General features: G+C 36.7%; 1 protein-coding gene across 2 annotated transcripts; it reads left to right on the forward strand.

Moving 5' to 3' along the window:
• Positions 1–6716: 6716 nt before the first annotated feature.
• LOC107769520 (S-adenosylmethionine synthase 1-like) lies at positions 6717–8892 on the forward strand. 2 transcript variants are annotated; one of them, XM_016588744.2, is made up of 2 exons: positions 6717–6858; positions 7565–8892. In XM_016588744.2, the coding sequence occupies exon 2, from the start codon at positions 7570–7572 to the stop codon at positions 8749–8751; it is 1182 nt and encodes a 393-aa protein (XP_016444230.2). In that variant the 5' UTR covers positions 6717–6858; positions 7565–7569; the 3' UTR covers positions 8752–8892. The 2 variants fall into 2 exon arrangements, with proteins under 2 accessions (XP_016444230.2, XP_016444231.2); XM_016588745.2 differs by having other exon boundaries at positions 6719–6858; positions 7569–8892.
• The last annotated feature ends 9278 nt before the right edge of the window (positions 8893–18170 follow it).

Here is an 18170-nt window from a genome sequence, read left to right on the forward strand (position 1 = left end):
GATATAGGCAGTGAGGTCAAAACCACGAGCAAGAATTTCTTCGAGAGTCTCTCTTCGAGACTGAGACTTGGCATGCTCGGCAACGCAAAATGATCGAACTTGAGTAGCATCGGAAATTTCCTTTGCTCGAGCGTGAGCGGCTTCCATATTAGCTCGATAAACGGCTACGACCGCCTCCACGTCGACCTTTATTTTTTCTGCTTCAGATGCGCCCTTCGTAAGCTCAACAGCCAACCGAGCCTCGAGCTCCTTGATTTTCTTGGCTCGGGCCAAGCTCTCTTCCTTCATGCATTGGAGTTGATGTTCGGCCAAAGATAGCTAGGCCCGAGCAGTGTCTTTCTCCGAGGTAAGGCGGTCCATATTTTGTTTCCATCCCAACGTCTCTGCCTCCTTCATCTTGGGCTCCTCGCGAAGTTGCTCGATCTTTTCGGCCTTCTGCTAGACCTGCAAGATTGAAGTGTTAGCCGTCGTCTTCGAACTAATAAAACGAGCTTCCCAAATTAATTAACTGCTCAATCAAGTTGGTTTGCCCCTTATGAGTTGCTGCCAATTCAGCTCTAAGGCCCTTGACCTCCTCTTCCTTTTGCTCAATAAGGAGTTTTAAGGCATCCCTCTCCTCGGTAAGCTTTTTGAGATCGGCTTCACACCGTTCCAGTTCTGCCCGGGATTTAGAAAAAGCTTTTAGATGAAGCGTCAAAGCCTATGGAGAAAGAAAAGAAATCAGATAAGAAGAAACAAAGACAAAAATAATATTAACGAAGGGAGCTAAGGTTTACCTGACTCAGAAGTCGATAGCCTTCGTCGAAGATACTCGATGCCTCACCCAAATTAGAAGTCTCTTCGACCCCCGCGAAGCATCCACAGAAAAGGTCTTCCCTTTGTGGGCTGTTCCCACATCGGGGGTCCCCATGGCCTGGGCATCATGAATTTGTCCCTTAAAAAATGAAGGGAGAGACGGTGAATCGTCAACATTTATTGCCCCAAGCGGATTACTTGGGGCATCCTCTTCGTTTTGAAGGGCCTCAGAACTGGCCCCTTTAGGTACGTCCACCGATTACCCATCACGGTGGGAGACATCCTCGGCCTCCGATGATTTGGGGACTTTGCTCGGGCCACTCTCCAAAATCCCTCCGTCCCGAGGCTGAACTTCTTCGACCACCACCGACTCAGCGACATTTGGGACCTCGGCGCTCCTCTTTCGAGTCACCAGCTCGTAGTCAGCATCTTCTTTTTCCTCTTCCTCGTCTCATAACTTCTGAACTACATCCGCAGGCAGGGCGGCGGTATATTTCTTCGACGTGCGAGCTATGCTTTTCTTAGGCTTTGGAGTATCGAAGGGTAAAACCCTTTTCCTCTTCTTATCCTTGGACGGTTTCGGGGCCTCCTCCTCTTCACTAGGTGGGGGCGACCTCATGATAGCATTGTCCCCGAGACCTGTATGAAAGGAAATCAAGTGAAACTAAAAAAGAAACATTTCACAAAAGGGCATCAAACACGGATAGAGAAGCTTACCATGATTTTTGTCCTCCCATCGGCCCCTTGCCAAATCACACCACGAGCGCTCAGCGTACGAAGAGGTCCAGGCTAGTTTCTGAACCCAGCTTTCAAGGTTCGGGATTGCACCGGGCACCCAAGAAACCGTTGTATCATAGGAAAGGACGTAAATACAGAAAGACAAAGGAAACAAAATGGTAAACGGAAGCTATAGGTAAGTTTGTCCTTACGCTTCATGTTCTATTCTTTAGGGATTGGCATCTTCTCTGTGGGGATTATGTGGAAGTCTTCACTCGGACAAACCGACCCATCCATCCTCGGTTCTTGTCCTTGTTAATGCTCGAAAACAGAACTTTGGTGGCCCGACGCTGAATCCTTATTAACCCTCCTCTATAAAGATGGGGGTTGTAGAATCTGATGAGATGGCCAAGGGTAAAATGCATCCCTTTGACCTTGATCACGAAGAATCGAAGAAAAATGACGATACGCTAGAAAGAAGGATGAATCTGGCGTAGTGTTATTTGGTACTGGCGGCAGAACTCGAGGATAACCGGATCGACGAGACCCAGCGTAAAAGGGTACGTGTAAATGCTTAAGAACCTTTCTACGTAAGTGGTGATATCCTTTTCAAGGGTCGGAATCACCACCTCCTTGTTTTTCCTATGGCAATTTTTTTCACCTGCTTCAGGTCACCCTCAATTATTGAGCATATATATCTTGACATCGGCCATGGACCAACGAGGTTTTCTCGATCTTAAAGTCGGAAGTAAGATCGCATGACTCAGGAACACACTCTTCAATGCGTGGCTCCATTGGCATTTTATCGCCGGCCGACCGCGATGAAGAGGCTTTTTCCTTCTGAGGAACGGTTTTCGATGTTTTCGCTATTTTTACACGAAGTTCAGAAAGAGAAGAAGATAAAACTTATTGTTCGAAGAGAAGGTTGGCAAACGGGATTTGAAGATTTGGAAAACTTGAAGGGAGAGGAAGTGCTCTCAAGATTAGAAAAGATTTTGGAAGTAAAGTTTGAGAAAATTATGAAGATGATCTGTTTATAATATTTGATATGGCGGTTCAAAGGCATTAGTGGCCGACCATCAACCGGCACTAATTAATGATCTTGAGAACTGTGCAGACGCGATGCTTCAATCGCCTATGTCGCTTATGTCACGAGGATGACGTCATAATTGGTCGAGGTACAAAATCTAAGGCTCAGTTCGTTTCTTCTCTTACTCTCCAAGAAATGAGGGAACTATCTATATATGGTTATCCAATCGAGACCGGAAAATCACGATGAGGGTCAGCCTCATAGTGGACCAGGCCAGAGTACGAAGACGGGGTTTCAAGTTCAAGAATCGAGGTACCCGTCGAGGTCGAGGCCAGCAATGATCGAGACTAAATATGACCAACTTCGAGTAAAGTGCAATAATGGAAAGGCGAGATATCTGTAACCAGTCGAAGATCACAGCGGAAATCTCGGAATAGATCAAATCAAGGGCGGCTATTTGTATCAATCATGAGATTTACTTCTGTAATTAGAATTATACCATAATTAAGATTTCTCTAGTATCTAAAGGGGAGTCCCCGTCATTTGTAAAGGGACTACATTCACGAATATCAAAGTAATATAATATTTCTCAGCTCACTTGCTTGTTCATCAGCTTATTGTGTCTTTAATTATTCTTACATAACTAGTTCGAGGGTGTCCGAGCTCGAGGGTTCTATCCAAACGCTGGTTTGCTTTATATCATTGTCAATTTTGTATCATTTATCTTTACGTTCATCAATTGATATTAGATGAAATTACATATCCTTAAAACCACATTATAAGTTTAATTGTTATCCAAATTTTATGGTAAACAACTTATACCACTAGAGCAATGTAAATTGAGATTTTGTTTCCAACCTCTTGTATCTACTGCAATTAAATTATTTTTTTGAAGATATCAATCACTAAATCATCATTGCAATCATTATCACCTCATTACACCAATCTTTACAGTAACTATTCTCTAATTTAAAAACACAGGAACAAAATTACTTAGCAGATTCAATATTTCATTTTTCATATCACTAACTAGCATGTATATTTATAAATTAGGCTCAGTAACTATTTAGGAAAATTTTAAAACTCATTAATAAATAAGTATGTATAAAAGTTTTCAACTATTACATATTTACCACGTAATTAGAATAAATTAATGTAATTTATTGCAAATACCAAGTAAAGTAAAATTATTCTTCAAAAATATTACTCATCGTTGTTAAAAATTATTTTGTTCATCATGAATAAATGGAGTAGCATTACACTGTCACTTTTCAATTTTCATATAGAACTACTTCAAGTCCATAAATTTTGTAGTAACGTGTAAGTTAAATATTAATTGACTTTTTAAATATTTATTCAAGGTAAAAATTTTAATCAATTTTAAAGTCCTAAATTTTAAGTATCTAGTTTAAAGAAGGAAATATTTAATAACCAAATCTCAATGAATTTCTAGTTCCTAAATATTAGGAAAATATTTAAAATGACAATTTTATCTAGTATGAACTCTATGTTTAAAGGGATAAAAAAGGCGAACAACAATTTGCTAAGTGACTTTGTGCTTTTAATATAATATAGATATAGATAGGAGAGATAAGATTCTAAGTTCGGCGTGTGTGCTTTAGGTTATTTCTATATTTATCGATGGCATTTTAGTCAATTTACATATTAGCTTATGTATACCCCCTTCGTCTCAAATTATTTGTCGTATATGAGAACTTAGAATTTGAAGAAGATTGGAGGTATTCTCACTAGTTTGAAGTTAAAATTCGTGGTTGAAATTAAGTTCGAAAATTATTTTTGTGACACATGTATTTTACTGTATATTCATATATATCACATATACGTATACATGGATATACACAAATATTCAAGAAATATACAAGGGACGGACAGGTGATACACATGGAGTACACATGGATGCATAGATATATACAAAGGCGAACTCAGGATTTGAGTGTTGCGGGGCACTGCTATTGACATACATATATCAGCTGGTAATGGAAAAATCTGACGTGCTAATTCCTTGAAAACTTAGTGACCTTGAGTCAGTAACCGAAAAATATTCAAAAATATCAAAAACTTAGTCTAATAAGATCAAGATTAAAGGTCTGTTAAGCAATGTCTTAGTCACTGCCGTTGAATCGACGAATATCTGCTACTTTGCCCAAGTGAACACTATTCTATCTTGAAATAAAAGAGGAAAAAACAAAATGAAATAAAGTGCTAGTATTGAGTCTCGAACCCAAATCATATACTTAGTAAGGCAATATATGCCACATGTTCAACCAGCAAAGCAATCCATCTTCTGTTTAAGTGGGCACATCAAAATTATTTAATGGGTCCTTGTCGTATATACAAATATATATACATGATTTTTGTCAGGCTAGTGGGTTCCGGTGACCCCTCTACGTCCTCAGGTTTCACTCAACCCACCCTAAATTTACGTCAAATCATCCCAAATTTGAGTTTCAAATTCCTTAAGATGTAATTAATCTAATCCAACAACTAAAAACAAATTTTCAGTTTCGAAAATTTGAATTTTCAAATTCAAGCTTAAATGAGTTTCAATGGCGGTCCGTGATGTTTTCGAACCAAAGTGCATCAATTCAGCTTCAAATGAGCTCTTCTCAGGCTTATAAGCTTCACCAGCAAATTTCCAAGAAGATGCAACACCCAAACAATTTCGAACTCAAAAATTCGGATCCGAACTTTTTAAAATTGTAATTTGACTCAAGTTTCGTCAACAACAGACGAATTTCCCTTCTCAAATCCACATCTCAGGTAGCAAATAATGGTCGTAGTTGTTTCAACTCAAGAATTCCAACTCAAAAAATAAAGTCAAAACTATCCCTTCATAACCTCAAAAATTGAATTTAGTTGAAAAGTTTCTAAATCAAACTATACTGGGTATTTCGTACAAGAGTCGGTTAGGAGAGGGAGGTATCTACAATTGAATAACTATAAACCAGCCTTTCTAGATGTTTTCACGCTTGATTCTCGAATAGGATTGAATCTAAGATGAATACTTGGTTTACATTATGGAAGAAAGATATGTATATGTAATATTAGATATTGACTAGTGTTAGTTATATATGAAATGAACTAAAGATATATTTTACTATTCCAGAGAATTCTAATAGACTAGAGGTCCTTCCGCCTCCCCTATGACTGTGAATTGAATTAAAAAAATGCTATTCTTCAATCCAAATTTAATTTTCAGCACCAACAAGTGATTCAATGGCAAATTTCGAATTTAACTCGATAAGTTGTCTCACACTTTCACATAAGGAGAAATGAAGAGGAGAAAGCTCATAGACGGTTGGTAAAAGGAAAAGAATCTAGGGCCAAAGTGGATAATAAGTTGAGAGTCGGAACAAAATGAGTATTTATTTTTTCCATTTTAGCCATAATTTAATTTTCTCAAATATTTGACAGTAGTATATTAGAATGTATATTAAAGTAAAAAGTTTTGTGGCTCATAATATAATTATGCATATTTTATTTTCATGCCTAGTAGGCCAACCATATTTTTTACGTATTTCTTTTTGAATTTTATAATTTGTTTCTATATTTTCAAACTTTAAAATCTATCATTTATAAATAGTTTTTGATTATAAAACTTTGAGGTTTATGTCCCGCGCGCGACGCGTCAACCCACATATCCATGAAACAGAAATGTCCTGCGTGCACATCTGCTTTCGGTTTTAACACAAACTTGTCTGAATTGAAATAACTTTTTTTTGCAAATAAAGTTTCAAAAGAAGTATTTTATGAGTAGCTGTTTCTATTTGTACAAATCATTTTGAGAAGAGCATTTAATGGAGAAATAATTTGTGTTTGATCAGACTTAACAAATATTGTTTTTGATTGTCACCAGTGGCGAAGTCACATTATCATAAGGGTAGTCAACTAACTATCCTTCGTCGAAAAATTGCATTGTATACATAAATAAAATATTACGTTTTAGAGGTATATAAAATATATTGAACCCCCTTTACAAAAAATTCTTTTTACTTCTTTTAAATTTAAACACCTTTGAAAAATTACTAGCTTGACCACCGATTGTCACATCGATTGCAAAGTGGAAACGCCAGCGGAAGTCCATGGTTAGCCGCAGGCACGTGACCACAAAGCAAAGGCACGTGACATGATTATATAATTAAGGGCCGAATTACCATTTACCCAGTAATTGACCTTTCACATCTGTTTCTGAGTTTGAGCCGAAAGGAAACTTTGGAGTGCAGCAAAATTTTGTTGGGATTATAGTACTGTTGTTAATATTGCTGTCTGAACTGGAGAAAAACTGCTTTTTTCCTGTAAGAAGTCTGATATTATGAACCTTTTTTGGTTATGTTATGCTCAATTTTAAAGTTTATTTATTTGTAGTTTTGTTTGAACATCCTTCTTTTCTGAGTTTGAGCTTGCAAACTATAGAGACTCTTATGTCTGAGAAGAAATTGGTGGCCCAACGAAATAGAGACAAAATGAAGATATGGCCCCATGTACTTTAATTTTGTTATAGTTGGATGAAATTAGTAACCGTTCCAAGGCCTAATTCTTGTTCTAAGATAAGTACTACTGCCGCTTTTCAATTTAGATGATGTAGTGCCGCTTTTTAAATTAGATGATGTAGTTTGACTTGGCAAAAAGTTTAAGAAAAAAAGAAACTTTTGAAACACATGGTCCTAAAAATTTAAGGGCCAAAATTTTTGCAGGGCCATGACTTTTTTGTGGCTATAAAAGCTTATTATTGAAGATAAAGTGGGTAAATAAAAAGTTTAAAATTAAATTATTTTTAAATATAAAAATGTGTCATTCTTTTTTGAAACGACTAATAAGAAAAGTATGTCGTTTAAATTGAAACAGAGGGACTAAACTAATTTACTATCAGTTTCCATGCCGTGTTTCCCATTTATTGATAAATTGTGTGTTCACTTTTCTTTAGCCTGAGGTTTAGCAATTTAAACTTTGATTTTTACTATTCTCATCTGTGAGTATTATTTATGTATTGGTGTGGTTTAGGCAGAATGGACACTTTCCTTTTCACCTCGGAGTCTGTAAATGAGGGACACCCAGATAAGCTTTGTGATCAGATCTCTGATGCAGTTCTTGACGCTTGCCTTGAGCAAGATCCTGAGAGCAAGGTTGCCTGTGAGACTTGCACCAAGACCAACTTGGTTATGGTCTTTGGTGAGATCACAACCAAGGCCACTATTGATTATGAGAAGATTGTGCGCGAGACATGTCGTAAAATTGGGTTTGTCTCTGAAGATGTGGGACTTGATGCTGACAACTGCAAGGTCCTTGTCTACATTGAGCAGCAAGATCCTGATATTGCTCGAGCTGTCCATGGCCATCTAACCAAACGTCCGGAGGAGATTGGTGCTGGTGATCAGGGACACATGTTTGGCTATGCCACTGATGAAACCCCTGAATTTATGCCTCTCAGCCACGTGCTTGCGACAAAACTTGGTGCCCGTCTCACTGAAGTCCGCAAGAATGGTACTTGCCCCTGGTTAAGGCCTGATGGCAAGACCCAAGTTACTGTCGATTACTACAATGAGTTTGGTGCAATGGTTCCAATCAGGGTCCACACTGTTCTCATTTCAACTCAACATGATGAGACTGTTACAAATGATGAGATTGCACAAGATATTAAGGAGCATGTCATCAAGCCAGTCGTTCCTGATAAGTACCTTGATGAGAAGACAATATTCCACATTAACCCATCTGGCCGATTTGTGATTGGTGGACCCCATGGTGATGCTGGTCTTACTGGTCGTAAAATCATCATCGACACCTATGGTGGTTGGGGTGCCCATGGTGGTGGTTCCTTCTCGGGAAAGGACCCTACCAAGGTTGATAGGAGTGGCGCGTATGTTGTCAGGCAGGCTGCAAAGAGTGTTGTAGCTAATGGGCTAGCTCGCAGATGCATTGTGCAAGTTTCTTATGCCATTGGTATGCCTAAGCCATTGTCTGTATTTGTTGACACCTATGGCACCGGCAAGATCTCTGACAAGGAAATTTTGAAGATCATTAAGGAGAACTTCGACTTCAGGCCTGGAATGGTTGCCATTAACTTAGATCTGAAGAGGGGTGGCAATGACAGATACTTGAAAACCGCTGCATATGGTCACTTTGGACGCGATGACCCCGACTTCACATGGGAATTTGTCAAGCCCCTCAAATGGGAAAAGCACCAAGATTAAGCGTCTGCAGGCCAGTGCATTAGCTTGTTCAATAATATATACTATATGTTATTGATGCTTGCCTGTGGCAGTCATGCCTCAATCACTTGAATTAGGAAACTCTGTAGTGGTTTACTGATAAATAAAGTCAAACTTTGAGAGTAAGAATCAGTTCCCAATCACTTGAATATCTGTTGATATGTGTTCCTGAAAAGTGTGCAGTGTCATGGCTGAACAGAAGCAAGTCAATTATTAACAAAATCAGATTAGACTGATTCTATTTCTCAACAGCTCTGGCATCTCTTTCCTTCCTTGTGACGAAAAAGTAACAAATGGCATAACCTTCAAACTGTCATGATTAGGGCAGTGACTTGTGACTTGTAACACTTACATCCGCGTCATTTCTTGATGCGGTTCCTGGCTTGGTCGTGATTTCTCATTGAACAGAAAAGTCATATTCCGGTCTTGAATCATAATTTTCGAACTGTATAACACCATAGGCCTTTCATAATACAAGGAGAATGAACTGGAGAATTTGCTGCTATTTCCCTCCTCAACAGCATTTTTGTGCTCTAACGAAAGTCATCTGAAAAATAAACATGAGCCTCCTGCCATCTCCGAAATCAGGAGTAAGTTTGAGAAGTTGCTTTGGAAATGAATTCTTGTTTCGGTTTCTTTGTAATGATTCTTGAAAGCTTCTCAGCAGTGATGTTTTCTTTTGGTTTTTTCTCCTACTTTTTCTTATCATATGGACTATCTTCTATGATAAAGATAAGGTTAACCCGTCAAATGTAAATTCTGGTTACACCTCTTAGTACACCCGTCTTCTTGAAATTCTGATACGCCAAGTATTCTAAGAATATGCATATTGTCACCCTTAAGAAACTCACATTCGAATTGGTGAACACTACTCGAGGGTAGTGTACGAAGGAATCAAGCAGTACTCTAGCCATCAATCAAGGTACGGATAATTGCCTTAATATATATATATATATATACACACACTAGTATAATGGAAGACCATTAAAGAATATAAGACAAACCAGCCTTTCTGAAGATTCCCCACCTCAAACTAACTCCCACACACACAAATGCCAAGATCACTTTCCATTTTGATGAATCCATGGTGAAACTAATATAATTTCTATTAACTACAATACCAGATGTTTCGACCAACGGTGAAATCCTTTTGTCATTAATACCTGTACTGGGGATTCTCCTATTTAATACGATCCAGCCACAACACCAACAAGCTCCAGCAAAGGTGGATCCGGAATATGAACATTTTGGGTTTGTGTTCGGGTTTCTAACACAGTACAATTGATTTACTGGGTATGAAATCTATTATTTATACCTATTTAATGCATATATTTTAACACATATACAGGGTTCGAGCAAAAGCTACTGGGTTTGCTTGAACCCATAAGTTACCTTCGACATCAACCCCTGAGCTCTAGCACGTACCCTCATTCCACCTCAATGGTAGAATGCCCAGAAAGTGCTACACGGCCAAGCAGGGGCGGCCCGATAAATTTTGTGGTCTAAAGCCAAATTTTATGAGGGGCCTTAACTTTTTAATTTTTTTTAATTATTTATTTGAAGTCTATTTTTTTTTTAGCTTTTCTTAGATACAAAGTTATTAATAGTTTTTTTATAATCAATAACTCCTAATAAGTATTTCTCAATTGACAATATAGCTAATCAATTTAACCTTTCTTGTGACATTGTTATTCTTAGGTAAGATTTTATCAATTTTAATTTTGAAAACTTCTTTCCGCTGAACCAACGGTAACATGAGTTATGAACATTATTTCATAAGCAATTTAGGAATTTGGGAAAAAATTAAATCTTTTTATTTGATTAAGCGTATCAATTAAACTGTTATCTTCTAATTGTACTATTTTTCTTAATACTTTTAATTCAGAAAATAAATCTAAACCATCAATATCGAATTGATTACTATGTTTTAAGGAACATTCAAGATTAAGACAATATTTTTTCAAATTTCCAACATATAGTGATCTTAGTTTTTACTGCCAAATAGAAAACCAAAAATATTTTCATATACTTCGAATTGTTCAAAATTTATTTTGAAGTGAAAAAATAGTCTTGTCTATTATGTATAAAAGTAATCAACTCTAAAGGACTCTTCGAAAGATTTTGAGATTTCATTATCAACATTCGCATCAAATTGTTACTGCTTATATATAACATGTTTCTTATGTAATTCATGTTCGATATTCATTTCAAGTGCAATTTCCTTGGTGGAAATCATAGCAGTTGCAAATCCTTCTTTCTATATTTGTTAAATAAAGAAATCAAACTTTTTCACTTTAAAAAGCTCTTTTTTAAACTTATACATAGTCTATTAGGTGTAACAAAAAATATGGCCTCCCACAAATGTGGAAGGGCTGCCCATGCTGCCAAGCAGCCCAAAGCTCTCAGATGCCTACCCCAAGAGCACCACAACAACCTGCGACAGCAAGACAACCAAAATATGACGGAACAAACACAGATGATACCAAGAATATAATTCCTCAACGAAGAAGCTTAAAACCATGGTGTCCAAACCAAACAGGGAAATATTTACGTCTTAACCTGCCCTTTGAACCTGCAGAAACCCTCTCCCGATATCAGGACAATTCACCAATGTGCTGTGGTGATAATACCAATTTTGTCTAGAAGAGCCAGGAAGCAGCGAGCCAAGACAAGGGCACCTTGGCAACAAATCGAACTGGCTAGAATTATTAACTTCATCATTTGGATCTGTCACGGTGCTAATAGCCCCGACTTTAGAAGGAATTTTTGAGCTATGATGGACTAAAACAAACCTGTTCTAGTTGCCCTTCAGGTTGTACGACCATGACATAATAATGTCTGGTTTCAATTTCACATACTTATTGCCCGTTATGGCCAAGCTCCAAAAATCACCTTATTTTGAGATGTGTTTGTTTTCAAAAGTACTTTTGGTTAGAAGCAGTTTGTGTTTGGCTAATTAGTTTGAAAAGCACTTCTGAGCAGCAATTAGTATTTGGCCAAGTTTTAAAAAACTGCTTCTAAGTGTATTTTTCTCAAAAGTGTTTCTCAAAAAAATGCTTTTGGAGAGAAGCTACTTTTTTCTGTTTCTCCGAAACTGCTTCTGTTTCTCCTCAAAAGCACTTTTTTCCTTCCAGAAGCTTGGCCAAACACCTCAATTTTTGCTAAAAAAAAAATACTTTTGGCCAAAAATAAGCTTGGTCAAACAGGCTATTAATCCAAGTGAAGCGAATGATTTATCTGGTGACATCGCCAATGTAACATTTTCTTGAGCATGACATACCGCACTAGTTCTTGAATACAGGTATATAAAATTTTCTATTGTCAATTATCCTACAATAGTAGTAGGTAAGAATTGAATAATTAATTCCCTTCTTTCTCTGTTTCACCAGTAAGTTCCATGTTTAGGTGTAAAACTTTAAAATTAATTAAAATGCAATGGTTGTTGTAGAGTCTTTTGTTTGACGGGTATAAATTAGACTGGGACTTACGTATTGGCTCGAGGAGTTTTGAGGTGAGTTGATATAACTCTTTACTGAAGTAGTTTAACTCACAAAAGTACGCATACAAGGTGTTTGATGAATTGCTTGAGAGAGTTAATATGTACTTTATTGGAGCGAGTGAGTACCTATTCACTTAAAATTATTCTAGCTAAAGTTAATGTGTTATTTTTATATGTCGTTTTCATGTTGAAAATTTATGAAAAAGCAAGAATTTTTAGAAATACTTTTGAATGTTTATTTCATGCTTATGTTATGCTTTACATTTAACGGTCAAGATTTAGAATTGAATGGTCAAGAAAGTTGAAAAGTTAATTTAGACCCTAGCAAGGTCACACATAAAAGTTTATTATTAAAGTATTTTTGGGAGTATCGTCTATTCTGAGAAGGGGTTGTAGACAATAAATTACGTCGAGAAAATAAAATCAAGAATGAAAAATATTGCAATGTTTGTAGTATTTGATTTCAAATAATATGAGTGTACAATCTCTATGAATCCCCTGATTCTTCTTTTCAATAGTAAGTAAATTCAAGGCCCTTTGAGCTTGATTTTGAATCTATATTTTTTGTCACGAACGATAATCTTGAATTCAACTAGACCGAACTTTGATTTGAACTCGTACTTCTCGAATATTGATTTTTTCTTCGTTCTTGAGCTTGAACTTGAACTTGATTGCTTGAAACTTGAAACTTGGAGAGGAATTTACAGTGTTTGATCCACGAGCTCTTTCTTGCTTCTTGTTATAACTTCTGGTATCCTTTCTGGGTTATGAAGACCCTTATTTATAGTTAGAGAAGGGCAGAGTTATGATAATAACAAACTATTTCTGATCAATCAAATTGAAGTGTGACAAAGCCGCATTTGATTGGCCAGAACATGTTACTTGCATACGTGGCGCGTTTTATTGGCCTTTAAATGTGACTTGGCATGCCTCGTCATTTTGACACGTGGCATGATCCTATTGGATCTTCAGTTTGACTTGGCGTGCCACGTCATTTGACATGTGGTACCAAACTGGGCATCTAGGAAGATGACATCTTGGGCCTAATGAAGCAGGCTCAGCACTTGTAGCCCAACTAAATGGGTTATCCCAATAGATTAAGACTTATTTATTTAATCTATATATATTGAATTTATAAAATTAATTCAATTATATTAGTCCATAATATTTAGAAAGAACTACAAGAAAATAAACATGACTTCACACCATAACAAAAAAATGGCCCATGTTTTTTTTTTTACCCTACCTAGCCCATATTGTACATATTTTGAAAGCACTAGTAAATTTAAAATCTGTGTTCTTACAATCATTGCTTCTAAAAGCTATGGATTAAATATTTATTCTCACAACCATTGCTTTCACTCTCTCTTCTTCTCACATCTTCTACATATATTTCAAGGGGCTGAGTATTTTCTGTTTCTCCCCCTGTGTCACCTGGTTGCAATTTAAGAAAATTAAAAAGTAGAAGTTCACCATTGAAGGCCATTCAAAGCTTTGCTTTCGAAAATATGATTTTTTTGAGTTTGTTAGTTGTTTGGATTGGGTGTTGTTCCAATTGATTGCAAATATCAAAAGGAGTTCAAGATTTAAATTTGAAGTGATTTGGAGTAGATTTGAGAAAGATTTGAGTTAAATTTCAGAAAAGACGCAAGGAAGATGACGAAGTCAGTTTTTTGTATAATTTTGTATAATCATGTATAATAGTGTATATGAGTGTATAAACACATCTTATACACGTTTATACAAACGTTTGTAGACGAACTTCTTTCACGATTTTCAGTTACAATTCTTGTTCAAAACCAGTCCAAATCTCCATTAAATGACTTCAAATTTTATATACAACCTCCTTATACTATTTTTAACAAGTTTAAATAATACCCACTCCAAAATTATCATAAAATCAAATTTGAAATTTAAACCCACATATTTAAGCTTGTTAAAAATCTAATTTTCACTATCCAAGTGGATTTGGTTTGTTGAACTAATATTGAGTCACAGTTACCGATTCGAAAGTTAATTTAAAAACTTGAGCTATCTTTTTTAAAAATTAAATAGTAATTTCGAGAACTTATTGGAGTTGGATGTTGAATATTAACCTATTATTTTTGGGCTAGTTGGTTGTAAATTGAAATATGGGCTATAAAATTGAAAAGTATGGAGCCCAGTTGTTCTTATGTGAAATTTTTGGATTCAAAAATATATTTAATTTGAGATTAAATCCAAATTTCTTATGGATTTAAATTCAATAAAATTTTAGTTGACTACAAATGTCCCCTACTTCAAGACTTGTCGAGATATAAATACGTACATTTTCTAAGACTAGTATTGAAGTATTGGGAAAGTTTATTTTTGTTATATTACCACATAAAACTTACTTCTAACAACGTATTTGCATGTTGTAATAGGGGGACAAAATAATGCTTGCATGCCAAATTTTAATATTCCATTTGATACAGTATTTGATTTGCTTCAAACCAGCATTATGCGTTGTAACTTTCATAATATATTTCTATTTAAGGAAAATCCCACGTAGGCTAAAGGTGAGATCACATATTCCAATATCACTTGGGAATTGAAGACCGTCAGTACCACATTGTTTCCTTCTTGTATTTGAATTTTTGTCTCCTTCAGTTAACTTACCTGAGAAGATCTCCTTTTCCTATTTAAACTTGGATAAATTGTCTCACATCGCAGCGACATCCTCATTAGGCGAATTGGAGATCTATATAAACCCTGTGCTCCTGTGACTATGATGCATCAATATGCAATTCGCAAACCTGCTGGAATTCACATTTGACAAGTGATATTTTTCTTCTTCTTCTTCTTTTGTTTGTTCTTTTTTTGTAGGTCAAACGAGAAGGAATATATATGTGTGTGTGCGCGCGCGCTTTATCTCCATAAAAAACTAGTCAAAATAATCTATTATACGCTACTTACAAGTACAATTAACTTGAGTTGAGTAGAATAAAGTTTCTACATGGTGGAACAAAAAGGATGACTAACCTATAATTTCAACTTTGAACTTGCTGCTATGAAGGAGAATGGAGTTCTCTTTGTATTTGTAATTTTTTTAAGTATTCGTTGCTTTTGGATGATATTAACAAGCTAGCGGACAAGATAAAGAATTGAGAAAGACTATAAATTAGGGTTTCAGTCAATAAAATAAGGTCTTGACTTTTAAATTTAATACATTTCAGTTCCTTTTTTAAAACTTTTGAGTAATTACGAGCTGACTTTTGAGAATTTGGGTATTATACGAAAGGCTTATTCAATAAATTTTGTTTTAATTTGAAAAAAGCTCTAGGGCTTACGCCTCACTACAATAACGCGCCTCAAACGCCCCGAATTGTTGGGCGTATGGCTCTTGAGACATTCGCCTTACACCATCGCCTCGGGGCATTTTTGGTGCGCCTCAACCTAGGGCTTGCCTCGGGGCTCGCCCCAAAAATTCCTTTTAGAACACTGCTCTCAAGGTGGCTCGATTATCAGAGAGATTACTCTCAAGGTGGCCTAATTATCATAGAGATTGCTCTCAAGATGACACAACTATCGGAGAGATTACTTTCAATGTGGTCCGAATATCGGAGAGGTTACTCTTAAGGTGACCCGACTATTGGAGAGATTACTCTCAAGGTGGCCCGACTATTGGAGAGATTAATCTCAAGGTGTAAAGGGATGGATACTCATCCCCACCCAAAATCCGGAGGCTATTTCATCCATTTAGACCTTTGTGCCCATTCCAATATTCTTGATTTGGACTTTGATGACTTTCTTTTTTGTAAACCGAAGAGATGGTAAATTTCAGAGATTATACCTCACCTTCCTTCAAACTTAGGTATTTCATTATCGAGACTGAAGATGGCATAAAACAAACCAAATTTTTGATTCACGCCCCACAAGCTAGCCGGTATGCAGCCTCATGGCCTTCTCTAAGGAACCCGCTTCATGTAGAAAACTGAACCTTGGAGCACAAGTCTACTTCTAATCCATAGTAGAATTAGGGGAGGATATGACAGATGAGCAGATATAATCCTTAAGGTAAGAAGGTTGAATGACAGTTCTAGTGGATTCTCTTAAGGGGGAAGGATCTGAAGTAGTTGAGGTGGAAGTAGGAGAGGTAGAAACAGAAAAAGTGAACCAATAGGAGGTGAAGATAAAGAGAGAATAGGAGAAGTGGGGAAGGACTCAGAATGACTAGTAGAGTGAGTAGCCACAGGAGGAGGAGCTGGGATATCCACAAAAGTGGGAGGTAAGACATCGAAATGAGAAGAAGATGTTCACGGAATACTACATCTCTAGAATGAAAAACAGAAGAGTTAGACAAATTGAGCAATTTGTAACCTTTCTTCCCACATGGATATCCTAAGAATATATATGCAATAGCTCTAGATTGGAACTTATCCCTGCCCACCTTAGGGGAAGTAGCAAAGCAGAGACAACCAAATAATCTTAAATGATCATAGGACGGTGGATGACCATGAAGCTTTTCAAAAGAAGGTTTAAGAAGAAATGGTGAAGGCATTCTGTTGATAAGGTATGTAGCAGTCAGGACACATTCCCCCCAAAATTTCAGTGGTAGTTTAGATTGAAACAGTAGGGCTCTTGAGACTTATAAAAGATGTTTGTGTCTTCTCTCCACAACACCATTTTGTTGTGGAGTATAGGGTATGGAAGTTTGATGTAAGATTCCCTAGGAAGCAAAGAAACTGCTGGCTTGAGAACTACTTTCAAGCTCAAAAGCATTATCTGATCTAAAAGTGTGTATTGAGGAATTGAAGTGAAATTTCACCATAGAAGTGAAAGCTTTAAGAATAGGCAAAGAATTACTCTTGGAAGAAAGAAGATGGGTCCAAGTGAGTAGTAAAATCATCAACCAAAGTGAGGAAATACCTTAAGCCATTATAAGTTTTAGTGTTGTGAGGGCCCCAAATGTCAATGTGAACTAGTTGAAAAGGTATGGTAGAATGAATAGTACTTATGAAAATGGAGCCTTTGTTGTCTAGCTATTGGACAAATTGAGCATAAAGATTGTTTAGTGGATACCTTGTTAGACAGAAAGGAAATAGATTGCATCTTATGAAAAGGCATGTGACCTAATCTCTTACGCCAAAGTAGATCCATCTTACTAACAAGTGAAGTTTGATTACAACTAGGTGGAACATTACATGTAAAGGTGCAGGAACATTTACATGTAAAGGTGCAAGAACAGATTTATTACATGGAATTGAACCTACATAAAAACAGACTCATTGCAAGTGGCATCAACAAAAGATGATAGAGAAAAAGTTGTGCTGGGAAACAAATCTCCATCTAGATGAAGATAATAGAGCTTGGCAGCAGCCTTACCACTTACCAGTGGCCTCTTCAGAGAAGCGCCCTGTAGAGAACAATGGAATTTGGTAAGAACTGCTATACAATTCAGCTGAGTAATAAGTTGATGAAAAGAAATTAAATTGAAATGGAAAGATGGTACAAGAAGGACATTAAGTGAAGTTATATCATGTCTTAAATGTAAGTATCCAGTTGATATAACTTTAACTTTGTATCCATTAGGTAAGGTGACAAGAAATGGTTTGGTTAAAGGCACAACATTGTAAAGAAAATGTTTGTATAGAGTCATGAGGTTAGTGGACCCTGAATCCAAGATCTAAGGGTTTGAATTTGACTGCGAAGAAGCACACACATGAAAATATACAGACTCTACAGTATAGGCAGTGAATAAACCTGCAAAGTGGGCAAATGCAGAATCCTCATCTGGGAGAATAGGTGGAGCAGAACCATAAGAGACCTGAACTTGTTGAAATAGAGCCAGAGGATGTTGATGTTGCTCCGTTGTAAATCCATGAACTGGGGCAGAAATTTTAGGAGGATGATTGAACCCAGAAGATGGTTGAGGATAGAA

This window comes from Nicotiana tabacum, chromosome 5, assembly GCF_000715075.1.
Source record: "Nicotiana tabacum cultivar K326 chromosome 5, ASM71507v2, whole genome shotgun sequence".
Taxonomy (NCBI): domain Eukaryota; kingdom Viridiplantae; phylum Streptophyta; class Magnoliopsida; order Solanales; family Solanaceae; genus Nicotiana; species Nicotiana tabacum.